This window comes from Electrona antarctica, assembly GCF_951216825.1.
Source record: "Electrona antarctica genome assembly, chromosome: 9".
NCBI lineage: Eukaryota > Metazoa > Chordata > Actinopteri > Myctophiformes > Myctophidae > Electrona > Electrona antarctica.
In genome coordinates this window covers 7,812,801-7,829,258 of record NC_136790.1, presented here as the reverse complement: position 1 = coordinate 7,829,258, position 16,458 = coordinate 7,812,801, and the positions used below count along the sequence as shown (strand labels likewise).

Genomic DNA, 16,458 nt, shown 5'->3' with positions numbered 1-16,458 from the left:
ATATTGACAACGGTGGCTTATCTACCACCCTTTATAGAAAAGAAACTGACAGGAACACATTATTGCTGGCTAAGAGCGCACATCCCACACCCCTTATACAAGGTTTGCCAAAAAGCCAATTTTATAGACTCCGGAGAATATGCCAAACAACAGAGGATTACATAAATAAATCGTCTGAAATGAAACAACGTTTTATTCAAAGGGGCTATCCGTCAGAATGGGTTGATGCGGGTTTCGAGGCAGCCCTCCAAAAACCCCGCTCTGATTTATTAAAAAAGAATATTAAACAGGATAAGAACTTCTCAGTCACTTGTATCACTACTCATTCCCCATTTTCTCATCACATCCGATCAGTTTTTAAAAAACACTGGCATCTGCTCCAATCTGATCCGGAACTTTCACGCACTTTCCAATTCCCTCCGCTTTTTGTGAACAAACGGGGGAGAAATATAAGAGACTCTCTCGTTCAAGCTAACTTTGCCAGCAATAAACCAGCGCAACTCACTCAAACCCTACTGAGCCCCATTCCAAATGGCAATTACCCCTGTGGGAACTGCGCTCAATGCAACAACACCAACAAAGCTAAGGTTTTTCGTCACCCACAAACAGGCAAATCCGTCCCTATCAAAAGTGTCATCACATGTGCATCTACCCATGTGATTTATATGCTACGTTGCCCCTGTGGTCTTGCATACATTGGCAAGACTACTAGGAAGCTAAAAACGCGCATCAGCGAGCATAAAAGCTCTATTCGCAGAAACGACAGGGATTACCCGGTTGCCGTTCATTTCAATGATATGAAACATGACATATCCACCTTACGCTTTGTTGGCATGGAGATGGTCCCTCTACCACCCAGAGGCGGAAACCATGACCTTCTCCTTAAGAGACGTGAGGCATATTGGATTTTCACTTGCGACACCTTAGCCCCAAAAGGTTTAAATGATGAATTCTTACTAAATGTGATGTTGTGAATTTTGAGGTTTTCTCACCTCTGGGGTTTTTTGATATTTTATTGATTTCTCGATTTTTTGATATCTTGGTTCTAGTCTGTTTGATCTCCCGCTGTCATTGTGTGTGATGTCAATGTAGTGTATTTTGGAGTACAGACCCTTATACCTGTAATTTATTAGGTCTGACCCCCAGTACATGTATTGGACATTATGCCCTCCAGGGACATGTTTTACTTAAATATAATTGTCCAATATTCATTCCGCAGTCAGTACATTTAAAAAGGTTTTCAATTTTCATTGTATATTGCCTTTACTATACTGATTGATTTATTCTATTGTAGCTATCTTATTCTATTTTGTGTATATTTATAAATGTTCCTTTTATCATGGAAAAAATATACCACCTGGACTCACCTGTGGGCAGTCCCTCTCCATGTTAACGGATTGGTGTGTGTCATTTGATTGGCCCCCGCTGATCTCAGAGATGTATTTATGCTGACTGTTTGTCAGTACTGCTTTATGCCTGATGAAGGTCTGACGACCGAAACGTTGCAATAAAAACCAACCTAAGTGAAGACAGTGTGCGGGATTCTCCTTTTTTCTACATAATTTTAATTGTGATGAAATGCGGCGCTGGTCAGTCCGGCGGTTTGCGATTAGCTCCGGACACAGACAGTCAGTGGTGGAAAGTAACTATTTACTAAGTATACTGTACTTAAAGCCTTTAAAAAGGGGAATACTGTACGACTAATTTTCACCGACGTGATGACACTGATCACATGACCCTAAATTCTAGACCTCCAGTTCTAGGCTAAACAGAATATTATTTCCACGCAACAATACTTGTTGTTACTTTGTAGATTTTGATTATTATTACAATTTACAAAACATACAGTGCTTAGACTCTTCCTCCGTATACAATGGTCTGATGTTTTCATTTTTTGTGAAATCAATGTCTGATTCCATGTCTCTTCGATTTAACCCGAGTTATGTTTTTTTTTTAAGGGTCTAGCAATATAAGCCTGGGCTTCTGCCTTCACCTTTTCGGTACCACTAGTTAATAGTGGATTTTAACTTGTCTATGTACGTTTGTAAGTAGTAAGTACTGTACACACTAGGCTCTTTTCTTTTTTTATGGACCGAAATAAAATCTACTTACTTTTAACCACTTCAGCCCTATGTGCATTTCAGCCATTTGAAAACAGCCAATCTACAAGTATGCTGTTGGCGTATGAAGTTGAATTGAACTGTTGAACTCTCTCGTCTATAGTTTCTACCCGCGGGTGTTCGAGAAGATGTTCATGCTGTGTAACGGCGAGGCCGCCATGAAGCGCTACCTCATGGCCTTCCCAATGGTCTGCTCCCACTTCAGCCGCAGCGGACACCCGCTCTGCCCAGAAGAGGTCAGTATTGAGACACCGGCGGCCACTAAGACCTGCTGGAACGCATCTCACCTCATAGATTTTAACCACTTTATTAACCATTATTTTAAACTTTTAGCTGTTGAAAAATAGCAGATTTACGAGCTCATAGTGCGACACTTCTCAATCGTGAAAATGTGTGCAAATCTTTGAATATAAATTCGTTCACAGCGAACAATTTGAACTCAAATATTCGCTTTTGAGACCGTCAAAAGCGAATATTTGAGTTAAAATTGGAACGACATATTTTTAGATGGGGGGGTCTGCGGCCAAATCATTCTGGGGGTCCTTGACATGAAAGAATTGGAGAAACACTGACATATAAACATACTAGAAGACACTTTTAGAATCAGGTCCTCAGGTCTTAAATGGCACGTATACATTATTAGTGGAAAGTGGAGGGTCCCCCGACTGCCCCCCCCCCCCCCCCCCCAGCAGCACTTCTGTCTCACAATCTGGTTTATAACACATTCCTGTCAACTGAACGAGCATGTCAAAACATTAATAGGTCTTTTTAATATGTTTTGCCAGGCTTTGTGAAAAGCAGCTGTGCTCATCACGGCTATGGGAAGACTTTACAAAGAAATGCCCCCCTTAATAATAACCTAACCACATATGGGAATAGTAAAGACACTGATAACTGAAAGATAATTCACATGCAGTTGGAACACAGAAGGAAAAACAATTTGAAAACGTCAGTGAATGTCGGGCTAAATTTAACTAATGTGGGAGACATCCCTCTGCGTGTTGTTGTCTCACTGTGTGTGTGTGTGTGTGTGTGTGTGTGTGTGTGTGTGTGCGTGTCTACAGCGCATACACGTGTACGTCTACAGTTGGAGGCCATCGATATTGTCCTTTTCTTTTTGCTGAGGTTTGCGTGATCTGCGCAAAAGGACAGTTAACCCATTTTGGGCGGGAACCCCTTTTGGTGTTTCATAGCGTGCCACAGAGTGGTGCGCTACGAGCTTGTAGGTCTGCTATTTTTGAAAAATCGTGACAATATTTATTTCAGAAAACTGGAGGATTTAGAAGGATTTAAATTTTGAGGTCAGGCCTAAATGGGTCAAATGATAAGGGACAATATCGGTGGCACCCAACTGTACACACACGGACACGATCTCATATACACTGTGCATTTCTGTGTCCAGAAAGAGGCCATCCAGAAGAAGAGTCTGCGACTGTGTGTGACATTCCTGGAGCACATGGCCAAGCAGACCTGCAGTGTGATCTTAGAGATCTGTGCCGAGCAGTGCAACCTCAATGACAAGGTGAGATGTTTATGACTTCAAGAATATATTCTTTCAGAGCGAACTTTTTTTTTTCTTTTTTTCTTTTTCTGCCTTTATTGATAGGTTGAAAGTAATCTGACAGGAAATGGGGAGAGAGATGGGGGGGGGGGGGGGACACGTGGCAAAGGCCGTCAGGAACGGGAGTCGAACCCGCGGCATGCCATCAGACTGGCCTATAGGTGCCCAGACGGTTGAGCTAACCGTCCGGGCAGAGCGAACGTTTTTAACTCAAATCGTTGCTTCTGAGGGGTCCCTGGAACAACATATTTTCAGATGGGGGTCGGCGGCCAATTAGATATAATTTTGGGGGTCCTTGACATGAAAATGTTTGACGACGACTGACATAAAAACATGGGTTTTTTCAGAAAACTGTTATGATACGATAACATAAAAACTAGCAGCAATTTATGAAATGTACTTCAATAAGGTATGTGCTCTTCTCTTTCTCTCTCTGCGTGACAACCCATCAGCTGCTGCCCAAACACTGTGCGGAGACCATCAGCAAGGCTCGCATTCGCAATAAGAACCAGAAGAAGCCAGTGGCGAAGAAAGGAGAGCTGCAGAAGGAGAAGCCAGGAGCAGAGAGCCTGAGGAAAGACCGAGCTGTTGTCACCAAGTCAGTGTTCATTCATTATTAGCAGAGAGCCTGTGGAAAGACCAAGCTGTTGTCACCAAGTCAGTGTTCATTCATTATTAGCAGAGAGCCTGAGGAAAGACCGAGCTGTTGTCACCAAGTCAGTGTTCATTCATTATTAGCAGAGAGCCTGTGGAAAGACCAAGCTGTTGTCACCAAGTCAGTGTTCATTCATAGAGCCTGTGGAAAGACCAAGCTGTTGTCACCAAGTCAGTGTTCATTCATAGAGCCTGTGGAAAGACCGAGCTGTTGTCACCAAGTCAGTGTTCATTCATTATTAGCAGAGAGCCTGTGGAAAGACCAAGCTGTTGTCACCAAGTCAGTGTTCATTCATTATTAGCAGAGAGCCTGTGGAAAGACCAAGCTGTTGTCACCAAGTCAGTGTTCATTCATAGAGCCTGTGGAAAGACCAAGCTGTTGTCACCAAGTCAGTGTTCATTCATAGAGCCTGTGGAAAGACCGAGCTGTTGTCACCAAGTCAGTGTTCATTCATAGAGCCTGTGGAAAGACCGAGCTGTTGTCACCAAGTCAGTGTTCATTCATAGAGCCTGTGGAAAGACCGAGCTGTTGTCACCAAGTCAGTGTTCATTCATAGAGCCTGTGGAAAGACCGAGCTGTTGTCACCAAGTCCGTTTTCATTCATTATTCTCTTTTTTTTAAACACCGCTGCACAACAAAGTTAAAGGACCACTTCCCCACTTTTCAACCCATCTTCATATTATAATTGGTCCTCACTGTGTGTTCATGATAAATTAGTAAAATGACCACAATGTGTCTCATAGGAGGGCTGTGGGAAGTTCATAAACCCGTCCACCAGTGACATCATCGTTAGGCAGATTTTTAAACAAGAGTTGTTTTTTGACACTAATCAGCCCGCCCACCCCCCATTTGAAAAGATATGCCTGGGACCCCCATAAGAGAAGATTTTTACGGCTCTAGCAGAGATTCTCAACCAGTTTAATTTCAAGGACCCCCAGTTTGACATGCATTAGTCTGCGGACCCCCATTTAATGGAATTTCTATCTCTGGGACCCCCAATTTATATTGTAAAACCACTGTTAGTTTAACTCTGAGAGTGTACAAACGGAACCAAATGGACCCGTTTGTACACTCTGAGTTACAGACCCATAAGGGTCCATTTGGTTCCAAACTATCATTTAGCTCGGGACCACCTGGAACTCCCTCAAGGACACCTGGGGGTCCCCGGACCCCACTTTGGGAACCACTGTGTTAAAGGATGCATTTAAGTTATTCCCTAATCCCTATATATCAAGTGTATAATTATTAACAGGCTCCAATGCAATCCTTCCAGTACAGGATGATAATACCTTCATCTAAATAGCCTCATAGAACGGGAGCAGATCACGTCAACGTATGGGCTGGTATTATGCTGAGGTGATAATATGCCTTCTAGGAATTGAGGAATGTCTCCTGGGACCCGAGTGGGTGGTGGAGGTGGGGGTGGGTGGTGGAGGTGGGGGTGGGTGGTGGAGGTGGGGGTGGGTGGTGGAGGTGGGGGTGGGTGGTGGAGGTGGGAAATCGTGTCAGAAGAAGAACCCTGTGTGCGAAGAATCCCACATGCAGTACAGTAATAGAGGTCCTGTGCCTGCCCTAATCCCACATGCAGTACAGTAATAGAGGTCCTGTGCCTGCCCTAATCCCACATGCAGTACAGTAATAGAGGTCCTGTGCCTGCCCTAATCCCACATGCAGTACAGTAATAGAGGTCCTGTGCCTGCCCTAATCCCACATGCAGTACAGTAATAGAGGTCCTGTGCCTGCCCTAATCCCACATGCAGTACAGTAATAGAGGTCCTGTGCCTGCCCTAATCCCACATGCAGTACAGTAATAGAGGTCCTGTGCCTGCCCTAATCCCACATGCAGTACAGTAATAGAGGTCCTGTGCCTGCCCTAATCCCACATGCAGTACAGTAATAGAGGTCCTGTGCCTGCCCTAATCCCACATGCAGTACAGTAATAGAGGTCCTGTGCCTGCCCTAATCCCACATGCAGTACAGTAATAGAGGTCCTGTGCCTGCCCTAATCCCACATGCAGTACAGTAATAGAGGTCCTGTGCCTGCCCTAATCCCACATGCAGTACAGTAATAGAGGTCCTGTGCCTGCCCTAATCCCACATGCAGTACAGTAATAGAGGTCCTGTGCCTGCCCTAATCCCACATGCAGTACAGTAATAGAGGTCCTGTGCCTGCCCTAATCCCACATGCAGTACAGTAATAGAGGTCCTGTGCCTGCCCTAATCCCACATGCAGTACAGTAATAGAGGTCCTGTGCCTGCCCTAATCCCACATGCAGTACAGTAATAGAGGTCCTGTGCCTGCCCTAATCCCACATGCAGTACAGTAATAGAGGTCCTGTGCCTGCCCTAATCCCACATGCAGTACAGTAATAGAGGTCCTGTGCAGTACAGTAATAGAGGTCCTGTGCAGTACAGTAATAGAGGTCCTGTGCCTGGGGAAAGATTTAACAGCACTCTTTCTGTTACTCATCAAAATGTTTATGACACAATTTGTCTGAGAAAAGTGCAGTCACTGTCAATGTCAAAATAGTCATATTCTCTCTCTCTCTCTCTCTCTCTCTCTCTCTCTCTCTCCTCCTCCCCCCCCCCCCCCAGTATGGACAAGATGCATTACAACCTGACAGAGATGTGCACCGCCTACAGCTTCTGCAGTGACTTCATCGTTTTTGATCACATCGTCGTTCCTACAGAATTCCTGCTGTCTCACCTGGAGACCCGCCTTTCCGAGTACGTGCTATATATTATGTTCAAGAAACGGCGGCCATTGAGCAGGGACGGGGGTTACTAAATGGGACAGGAGGAGGTGGCCATTGAGCAGGGACGGGGGTTACTAAATGGGACAGTTTGAGGAGGTGGCCATTGAGCAGGGATGGGGGGGGTTACTAAATGGGACAGTTTGAGGAGGTGGCCATTGAGCAGGGATGGGGGGGTTACTAAATGGGACAGTTTGAGGAGGTGGCCATTGATTGGTTACTAAATGGGACAGAATTCATATATCTCTGCTGTCAGGAAGAAACCACATAACTCCAAAATGTTCATTTTTCAGGAAATGAAGAAAACCTTGTATTTTGAAAGCAAAGCAATACTGCCTCATCAAAGTTGGTGTTGTGACTTTATATATTGTCAATTCCATGAGAGGGGGAGAGGTGGCGGAGTTAGCTGCTTTAGCAGACAGTTTGAGGGTCCAATGAAGTTAAGAGGTTTTGTCCCAAGCAAATGGAGTTAGGTGGTTTCCTCCCAACAGCAACGACCTGTATTTATTGACAGAGCGCACGCACCGTCAAAATGCATGCTGCGCAGCAGATCAAAGGCATGTGAAGCGCTTTTGCGTACCGAGAGCTGGGGCCGCTGGGACAGGAATTTAATTCCTGAGAATCCTCACACAACATTCCACTGCATTGCAGCCCGGCCCTCGTCAAAATGTCCAAGAAGCAAGCCCAATTACGAGCTCTGGTGTCACGAATTAGTAATGTCTATCTGCGTCCCGTAAGTAGACTTAGAAATAAAACTTGTGTTGACTAATCATTACAAGTGGCTCTTATTTTGAAGAGGAAGTCCGTTTCGGTTGTATCCAAGCTGCAAGTCGTACTGGTGATGTTGTTCGAAGCGCTAGTATAACCAAGTAAACAAGACCCACGTCGATTAAACACTAGCTTTTATAGCCAAAGTTCATATGTTCACAAAATGTACTTTCGTAATGTAATTTCTCAATACTGCAATGTAGAAATACTCTATAAATACTGTTAAAGTCCGTAATTCAAAAGTACAAAAGTATTGGCATAAAAATGTACTTAAAGTACCAAAAGTAAAAGTACTCATTATGCAGAATGTCCCATTTCAAAAATAATTTGAAAAAAGCAGATCTACAAGCTTGCATCGTGACACATTGTGAGCTTGTAGATCGGCTATTTTCAAATGGTTACTTGTGTGTTTCGTCATAATAAGCCAAATCTACTTTGTAGATTCATATTATCTACAAATGTCTAAAAATCTTTTAAAAATAGCCAATCTACAAGCTCACAATGTGTCGCATCGCGACACATTGTGAGCTTGTAGATCGGCTATCTTCCAATGGCCGAAATGTATAGGGATGAATTGGTTACTGTATGTTTTGTAATAATAGTAGTAGTAACTAGTAACTAAAAGTAAATGTATTGGAAACTGGAAAGACTCAAGTAAATTACAAATACCTCCAAAAAAATGCAGTACTTAAGTAAATGTACTTAGTTACTTTACACCACTGGTTATCACACCGGGCCTTTCAGAAACGGCTGGCAAAACAACACACCGGGAAAAACAGCAATGTTTGCCTGTTGGCGGACGGCGAGCCTGTGTGCATAAGGGTGATCATCATCGAATGATGAATCCTCCAAACATGCATTCAAGCAGATGCTGAGTCTCATAAGGATAAGTATTTGAATAATAACGGGGCGACCTTGAATTATTACAATACTAACACCGTTCATCATAATTAAATACCGCTAAGATCAGTTCTTACCACATTGCCCCACCTCTGTATCCCCCCCCCCCTTTTTTCCAATTTATTTCTATTCCAACATGTACATATATCTAATGTGTTTGAGATATGTCTGTCTGTCTGTCCGTCCGTCCGTCCGTCCGTCCGTCCGTCCTTCCGTCGAATTCCTCAGCACAATTTCTTAACGAGCCGCTTGAGAAATGTGCGAACTCCGCTTTGGCGTCTGACTTTCCCCGGTGGTGTTTGCCAGCCAATCAGACAACGAGAGGAGATCTGCCATGTCACGCCACTGCTCTGCGTCATCTCAATTGTATTTAGATTAGGGGCTTGTTGGTACCAGGGGCAACTTAATGTTTCCGTGCACATGTGCTCTGCTTAGGCTCCGTGTCTCAGTTTGATGATTATCTCCCCAGTCGCCCCCTAAAATTAGGGCCCCTGAGTGGCAGACAACTTAACTATAATGGTTCCCTTCCCAGCCACGTTTGTAAATACAGTTGGAAAAGACAACTGTAGGTCAGAAGGGCGACAGTGAGAGAGAGAGAGAGAGAGAGAGAGAGAGAGAGAGACAGAGAGAGAGAGGATTTATACACAGTGAGTCCCCTGCAGCAGTGAATGTGACGAATGCCACGACGGCTCGTTTAGCCCCGTTTTAACGCGTTAGGATCTGAGGCCGAAGACCTAAATCCTAACAGTTTTCTGAAAGAACGTATGTTTCTTTCTATATCAGTGGTTCTCAAACATTGTCCATGTCAAGGACATCCAAAATGACATGTATTTGGCCACGGACCCCCCCCATCTCAAAATATTTTGTTGCAGAGACCCCAAAATATTTTGAGAACAATTTAACATGTTTTTTTTTTTTCAAAGATTTCACATTTTCACGATTTTTGAATAGACAAAGTATAAAAAAGATAATAATACATTTTATTTATAAGGCGCCTTTCAGGGCACTCAAGATCGCCGTACAACAGGTTAAAAACAGTTAATACAAAACACAGTTAAAAGCAAAATCATAACTAAGGTACAGCTTGCAGCAGAAGACAATATATTAATAGATAAAGTGCTCAATATACAAATTATCAGTCAGGCCAGTGCACGCACATCCCAAAAATTCAACGGGTGGTCGAACAAGTGAGATAAACTGAAGAGTCTGCACACCGTTTTAACATCAGTATGTAAAATGACTACAGATGCTTTCCCGGGCTGAATAGGTTATAACTTAATCCATTGAGACCTGGAACGCATCCATGTCACGTTAGCGTTTAACCACATTAACCATTAACCCATTTTGGGGCGGGAACCCCTTTTGGTGTTTTAAACATTGTTATAATTTAGCTATTGAAAAATAGCAGATCTACAAGCTCATAGCGCGCCACCGAGTGGCGCGCTATGAGCTTGTAGGTCTGCTATTTTTGAAAAATCGTTAAAATGTGCCTCAAATCTTTCCGAAAATTGTCATGATTTAGAAAACTTTTTTTTTTTAATTCGACGTCGGGCCTGAATGGGTTAAGGCAGCAACATCTGTCCGGGGCCAATTCGCCTCCCTAAGCACGTGAGCTATGAAGTGACGTGCGTTTGAAAATGTCATTCCTTCTTGGCTTACACAGGGTCATCGTGAGAATGGCCAAAGTGGGCCAGCAGACCACCCAGGAGGAGATCAAGCGTCCGTCGGACCTGCTGGCGGCGGTCAGGGCCTACATGAGCTGTCTGCAGAGCCTGTCCAGCTACATGAACGTGGACGTCAGCAGGCTGACCAAGAGCGTCCTCCTGCAGCAGACACAGCCGCTGGACGCCATGGGACAAGTGACTATCACCAGCCTCTACACCAACTGGTGTGTGCTGTGTGTGTGTGTGTGTGTGTGTGTGTGTGTGTGTGTGTGTGTGTGTGTGTGTGTGTGTGTGTGTGTGTGTGACGTGTGTGTGTGTGTACGTGCACACACTGATGTGAATATAAACATAACAGTGATCACGAATGCTTTCATTATAAGCCGCAAATCAAGCTTGTTTTTCAGCCTGGGAAAAAAAAAGAGTTAAATGGATTTTTTAAAAACTGTTCCCATAGGCATAGACATCATAAGCGTGCTGACTTTTCTTTTCAAAATCTTTTTATTTCCGTTTTATAACAGTATGGGTGTCAAGTCACAGGTTCATAGAAAAAAATAAAAATAAAATATCAGATTTTAGTATCAGTGACTGAGGTAAACAAACGTAGCCTACTGTATGAATCACAGATCGTGGGCAGACATAATGAAAAGACTGTTATTGTGCAAAACATGCCCCTTCAAGACAAAAGAAAAAAAAATTCTCCCCTTCAAGTCCCAATTTAGTATAGCCAGCGTGCTGACTTTTCACTTCAGTTGTTTCCTGTTCCGGAGCTTTACAGACCGGTGCAGAACAGCATCAATAAAAAATAATACGTCAAAAAACGATCTTGGCGCAGAGGGTCAAAGGACCAGAAGACGTCAAAGTTCTAGGCGGCAAATTCCTCCCCCCATGTCATGATACACAGTACATAATGTCCTCTGAAGGTTAAGCATGTATCGTACCTCCCCAGGTACCTGGAGGGGCTTCTGCGTCAGGCCAGCACTTCCCAGATCGCCCACTGTCCCAACATGCACTGCTTTGTCAACCACGCGTCCGAACACCAGCAGGCGTTCAACGCAGAGGAGTACTCCGACATAACAGGTCAGCATTGGCGGAGCGCCTCCAATGGGCTCTATATGCACACACGGTGGCGTTTTGAAGCACCCAGAAGAACGTTCTACTAAACGCATTTTTTCGATATCCAAAATGCGGAAGTGCCAACGAGCGCTCAACGTTAAATCCCAGCTGCACGGGCCCACATGCAGTCCCACTCCCGACCAGTAGGGCCGAACGCTTCACCGTTGGCAGCCGTTCTGGGAGGCTTGGGAAGTATAGGAAGAGATATTCTGTGTGCACATAGCCCATTATGCCTCATTAACCAAGTGCCACTTGGTTGATGTGAAAACAAACCCCCCACTTTGCAGAAATACAAACCATTATAATCAGTTAATTACAATAGAGATAATTGCTTCCTGCTCATCGTCACCTTTGTCTTTCCTACAGTCTGACAATGATTAATTTAATTCAGAACGCCACACGTGGTAATTACCCCACGTTCCCCAAGTAGGTTGGCAACAGCGTAAGATAACAGTCATCAGATAAGCCTATAAAGGGTCCATAGCAACAGCTGTTCTCTGTCTTTTGGAGTTTTGATGTTGCTACGCACACTAGCTGAATGTTTTCAGACATGATGTCCGATGGTACTGTATGCCTTGTGGTAGTTATGAGTTACAGGGTATGGCCATATAAAGTAAAAGTATCATAGAACTTTGGGTGGTTGTGCATAGCCTACTAGTGTAATCTAAGTCTTAGATTATCAAACCAGTGCTGTTTAATATGGGGGAAAATGCAACTGCAACATTTTCTCTTGATATATATATATTTTTTTTCTTTCTGGCTTTAATGCCCAGTGAAGAGAGACAGGAAACAGGGAGAGAGTTTCCAAGTGTGGTTGTTTTAGCTTCTTTTTCTAAAGATATTTTGGGGACTTTTTCTGCCTTTATTGATAGTGCACATGCAGTAAAGAGAGACAGGAAACAGAGAGAGAGAGAGAGTTGAGGAGTGACAGCAAAGGTCCGCCAGGCTCGGGAATCGAACCCTGGACTCGTCAGGCATCAGAGCCTGATCTGATTTTGCTCAACCACTCAATTTAACGGAAACATTTCATGAATCCTAGGACGATGAAAAGTCAATTTGAAACAGCATGGGTGTCAAATCATAGGAGAAAATTTAAAGGTAGTGCAAGTAATTTTCTTTGGTTAAAATAAGTGTTCAAAAGCTCTATATTGTGATAGTACTCATTGCTATAGAGTGTTTGTTCAGTATCTCCAGCTTATTATTAAACAGAAAAGGCATTTTCAGAAACTGAAACTGGGATACAAATTGTATCCAATCAGGATAGAGAACGCAGTCAGGATACAGATTAAACAAGTGGAATTGTAAGTGATGACACAAAGAAATGAGCAGGCAAAATTGGAACTGGAACACTATAAAAATTTATTTTTTGTATGTATTTTCTGTTTATTAACCGTTTCACGTCCTAGGGAACCCAATCGACGTTTCATAGGACGTGTGTACACGTCCTAGCGCATCCTCAATGATATCAGGCGAGAGAAGAATATGCTGAATTTTTTCCTTTTTATTATCTTTGACTGAGACTCTAAGGCACACCCGTACAGTAGCTTCGCTCTGCCTTCATATTAGCTTACCGTTCGATTAGCTGTTAGCACGGCAGAAAGAATGCCTCGCCTCTCCTAATCCAGGGCGCTCTCCGTGGTTTTGATCTGATGGATATACTACGCGCTTCATTTCTGACTTCAACATGCCTCTCGTTCAAAATATGAATGCTTTGGAGCTTCTAGCGATATAATAGACTCGAGACCACGGTAAGCTTACAAAATATTTCTCCGGTTTTCTTCCCCCTTCAGAGTAAAAGCGGCCATGTCTTTCCGGCACCCCAGAGCTCCTATTTTGAAGGAATCCCGGCACCGATTGTGTTAAAGACCTGGAGAGACAGCAATGATTACTATCAGAATATAGTGATTTAACCAACAAAAACCTTTTTGTTTTAACTCAAAAATATCACTTACCCTACCTTTAATCATTCTCGTCATCGTGCATGAAAAAGAGTACTTTTGTAGTAATTTGCATGCAGACACTTAGTTTTCAAGTAGCAGTACCGACAGCAGTACTCCAACGATAATTCACAAGCTTCGTAGCTGAACTGGAGCACTCTTGCCGTTTCGGTTCACTAGTTTGACAACACACGACAAGGGCCATTATTACGCAGGAGGAAGTTGAGGTCATTGTCGTTCTTCATTCTAACCCGCCGCAGCTGTGACAGAATGTTTGGGAGAATGTAAACGTATCATCTCCTCGTCGTCATCATCACATCCTCACTCCACCTCCATTTATTCCATCAACTTTAGCTCTTCTGTTTTGTGTGGTGGGAAGTAACGAAATACATGTACTTAACCCATTCTGGACGGGAACCCCTTTTAGTGTTTTAAGCATTATGTTATACTTTAGCTATTGACAAATAGAAGATCTACAAGCTCATAGTGCGGCACCGAGTGGCGCACTATGAGCTTGGGGGGGGGGGGGGGGTCCCTGGAACAACATATTTTCAGATGGGGGTCGGCGGCCATTTACATATAATTTTTGGGGTCCTTGACATGAAAAACTGAGCACCACTGATATAGAAATATGTATTTCAGAAAACTGTCAGGATTTAGAAAACATTATTTCAAATTTTGATGTCAGGCCTAAATGGGTTAAGTGCAATTGTGAGGTATTTGTACTTTACACTTGAGTATTTCCAATTGCCAGTACTTTTACTTCTACTCCACTACATCTCAGAGGCAAATATTGTACTTTTACTCCACTACATTTATTTGAAAACTTTAGTTACTTTGTAGATTTTGCTTATTATGACAAAACATACAGTAACCACTTGGCCATTTGAAAATAGCCGATCTACAAGTTCATGATCTACAAGTTCAACTATTTTCAAATATTTTTTATACATTTGAAATGGGACATTCTAATTAATGAGTACTTTTACTTTTGGTACTTTAACCCATTCAGGCCTGACGTCGACATTTAAAAAAAAAAGTTTTCTAAATCATGACAATTTTCGGAAAGATTTGAGGCACATTTTAACGATTTTTCAAAAATAGCAGACCTACAAGTTCATAGCGCGCCACTCGGTGGCGCGCTATGAGCTTGTAGATCTGCTATTTTTCAATAGCTAAATTATAACAATGTTTAAAACACCAAAAGGGGTTCCCGCCCAAAATGGGTTAATGGTTAATGTGGTTAAACGCTAACGTGACATGGATGCGTTCCAGGTCTCAATGGATTAAGTACATTTTGAGGCCAATACCTTTGTACTTATACTCAAGTACTTTTACTTGTAACGGAGCAGTTCTCCAATGCAGTATTGATACATTTACTTAAGTAAAACAACTGAGTACTTTTATTTTCCACCACTGTTATTCCATCACTTGCAGTCGTTCCTTTTTCTTACCACCTACACGCTTCCCCTTGCGGGAACACGATGACCTCCAGCTACAGTATAATTACATTACACAATCTTGTACTATTGAGTCGCTCGCACGCACATTTGGTTGGTATTACAATACTCGTGAGGACAGCAGCATTTTAGGTTAGCTATCTTTAGTTATATTTTATATACAGTATATATATTTTTTATTTTTTACATTTTAACCCTAAATGCCTACAGTATAACCCTGACGCCAACATGAATTTCACCCTAATTGTAACTAAGCATTAGCTCAGAGAAATCATTGGTTGCACAACATCCTGTCAAGTTTGATTTGTCAAGTTCCACTATACTTGTGGGGACATCCAGCCCTCATGAGTATAGCACACACACACACACACACACACACACACACACACACACACACACACACACACACACACACACACACACACACACACACACACACACACACACACACACACACACAATACCTCAGGGATCATTCCACCTCCATGGTGGACTCCCACAGAGTTTCGACATCAGTGTCTATATTTATTTCTATGTTTTCTGTCCCTCCCTCCTTCAGCATGACTCACTCTTATTACGTACACCGTATCTAGAACTCTTAAACCCTCTGCCCTCAGTAAAATGTTATGTATAGACAGATGCTAGGTTTCCCAAACATTTGTGGGTCATGGACACATTTTGTATTGGTCCCTCAACTCCTTGTATAGTTGCAAGCAACCATTATCCCCAATGGCAGTTACAAAGAGTTGCAAGGAGTTGCATTGGTGGTTTGGGCCTTAGCTTGTAGATTTAAGCGATATTACACGAGAGGGTGTTCTTTATCGTCATTAATGCACGCCTGCGGTGCCGTAGGAACTAGGAACTCGCCTATCTCGTGGAATATGCAATTAAACAGTTATCTGGATGTTACGGGGACCACACGGTAACTCTGTCATTTCTCGACCGCTTCGGACGTGGGGCGGCTCGCCGCAACCGAGCCGGCACCCTGGGTGCGTTGCTGTGGCTCTGGGTGAGTTCCGGGGACCCCCCGGTGACCCCCACACGGAGTTGCACCACTCACTTCACACATTTTTTAAATGACAGATGTAGTCACCACGACCACAAATGTCCCAAGAAACTAGCTAGACTAGCCACCGAGTCTGCTGCACTCTGGGAGAAAAACACAGCTGAAATCATTGTTGCGACAGCAAGTCGCACTTATTATGCAAACGTGCAGGAAACCTGTAACACTCAAGCCTGTCACACGCTTCCGTCACACACTCTTCATGTAATGCTGCATACACACACACACACAACACACGACACGTCACAACACACGACACGCCACTACACATACTATGTGTATACGTGTAGGATTACTGTAAGCACGCTTCATGTAATGCTTCCGCTCTTCATGTCATGCTGCTAGCCACCGCCCACCCCAGAAAGTGTCAGCTACTCAGCTCCGGATCAGCGGAGCGCTAAGCGACCCCGCATAAAACCAGAAAATGACTTTTGCTTATTCCTTCTAAATCTCTGTATATAAAA

At 43.4% G+C, this 16,458-nt stretch overlaps 1 protein-coding gene across 1 annotated transcript in view; it reads left to right on the top strand.

The window, feature by feature from the left end:
- The window catches only part of nckap1l (NCK associated protein 1 like), a 67,882-nt gene that overhangs the window by 30,602 nt on the left and 20,822 nt on the right, over positions 1–16,458 (top strand). Inside the window, exons 17-22 of the mRNA XM_079510850.1 lie at positions 2,224–2,356; positions 3,523–3,642; positions 4,134–4,279; positions 6,932–7,063; positions 10,421–10,645; positions 11,368–11,498. Coding sequence (XP_079366976.1) covers positions 2,224–2,356; positions 3,523–3,642; positions 4,134–4,279; positions 6,932–7,063; positions 10,421–10,645; positions 11,368–11,498 — 887 coding nt within the window. The remainder of the gene's footprint in view (positions 1–2,223; positions 2,357–3,522; positions 3,643–4,133; positions 4,280–6,931; positions 7,064–10,420; positions 10,646–11,367; positions 11,499–16,458) is intronic.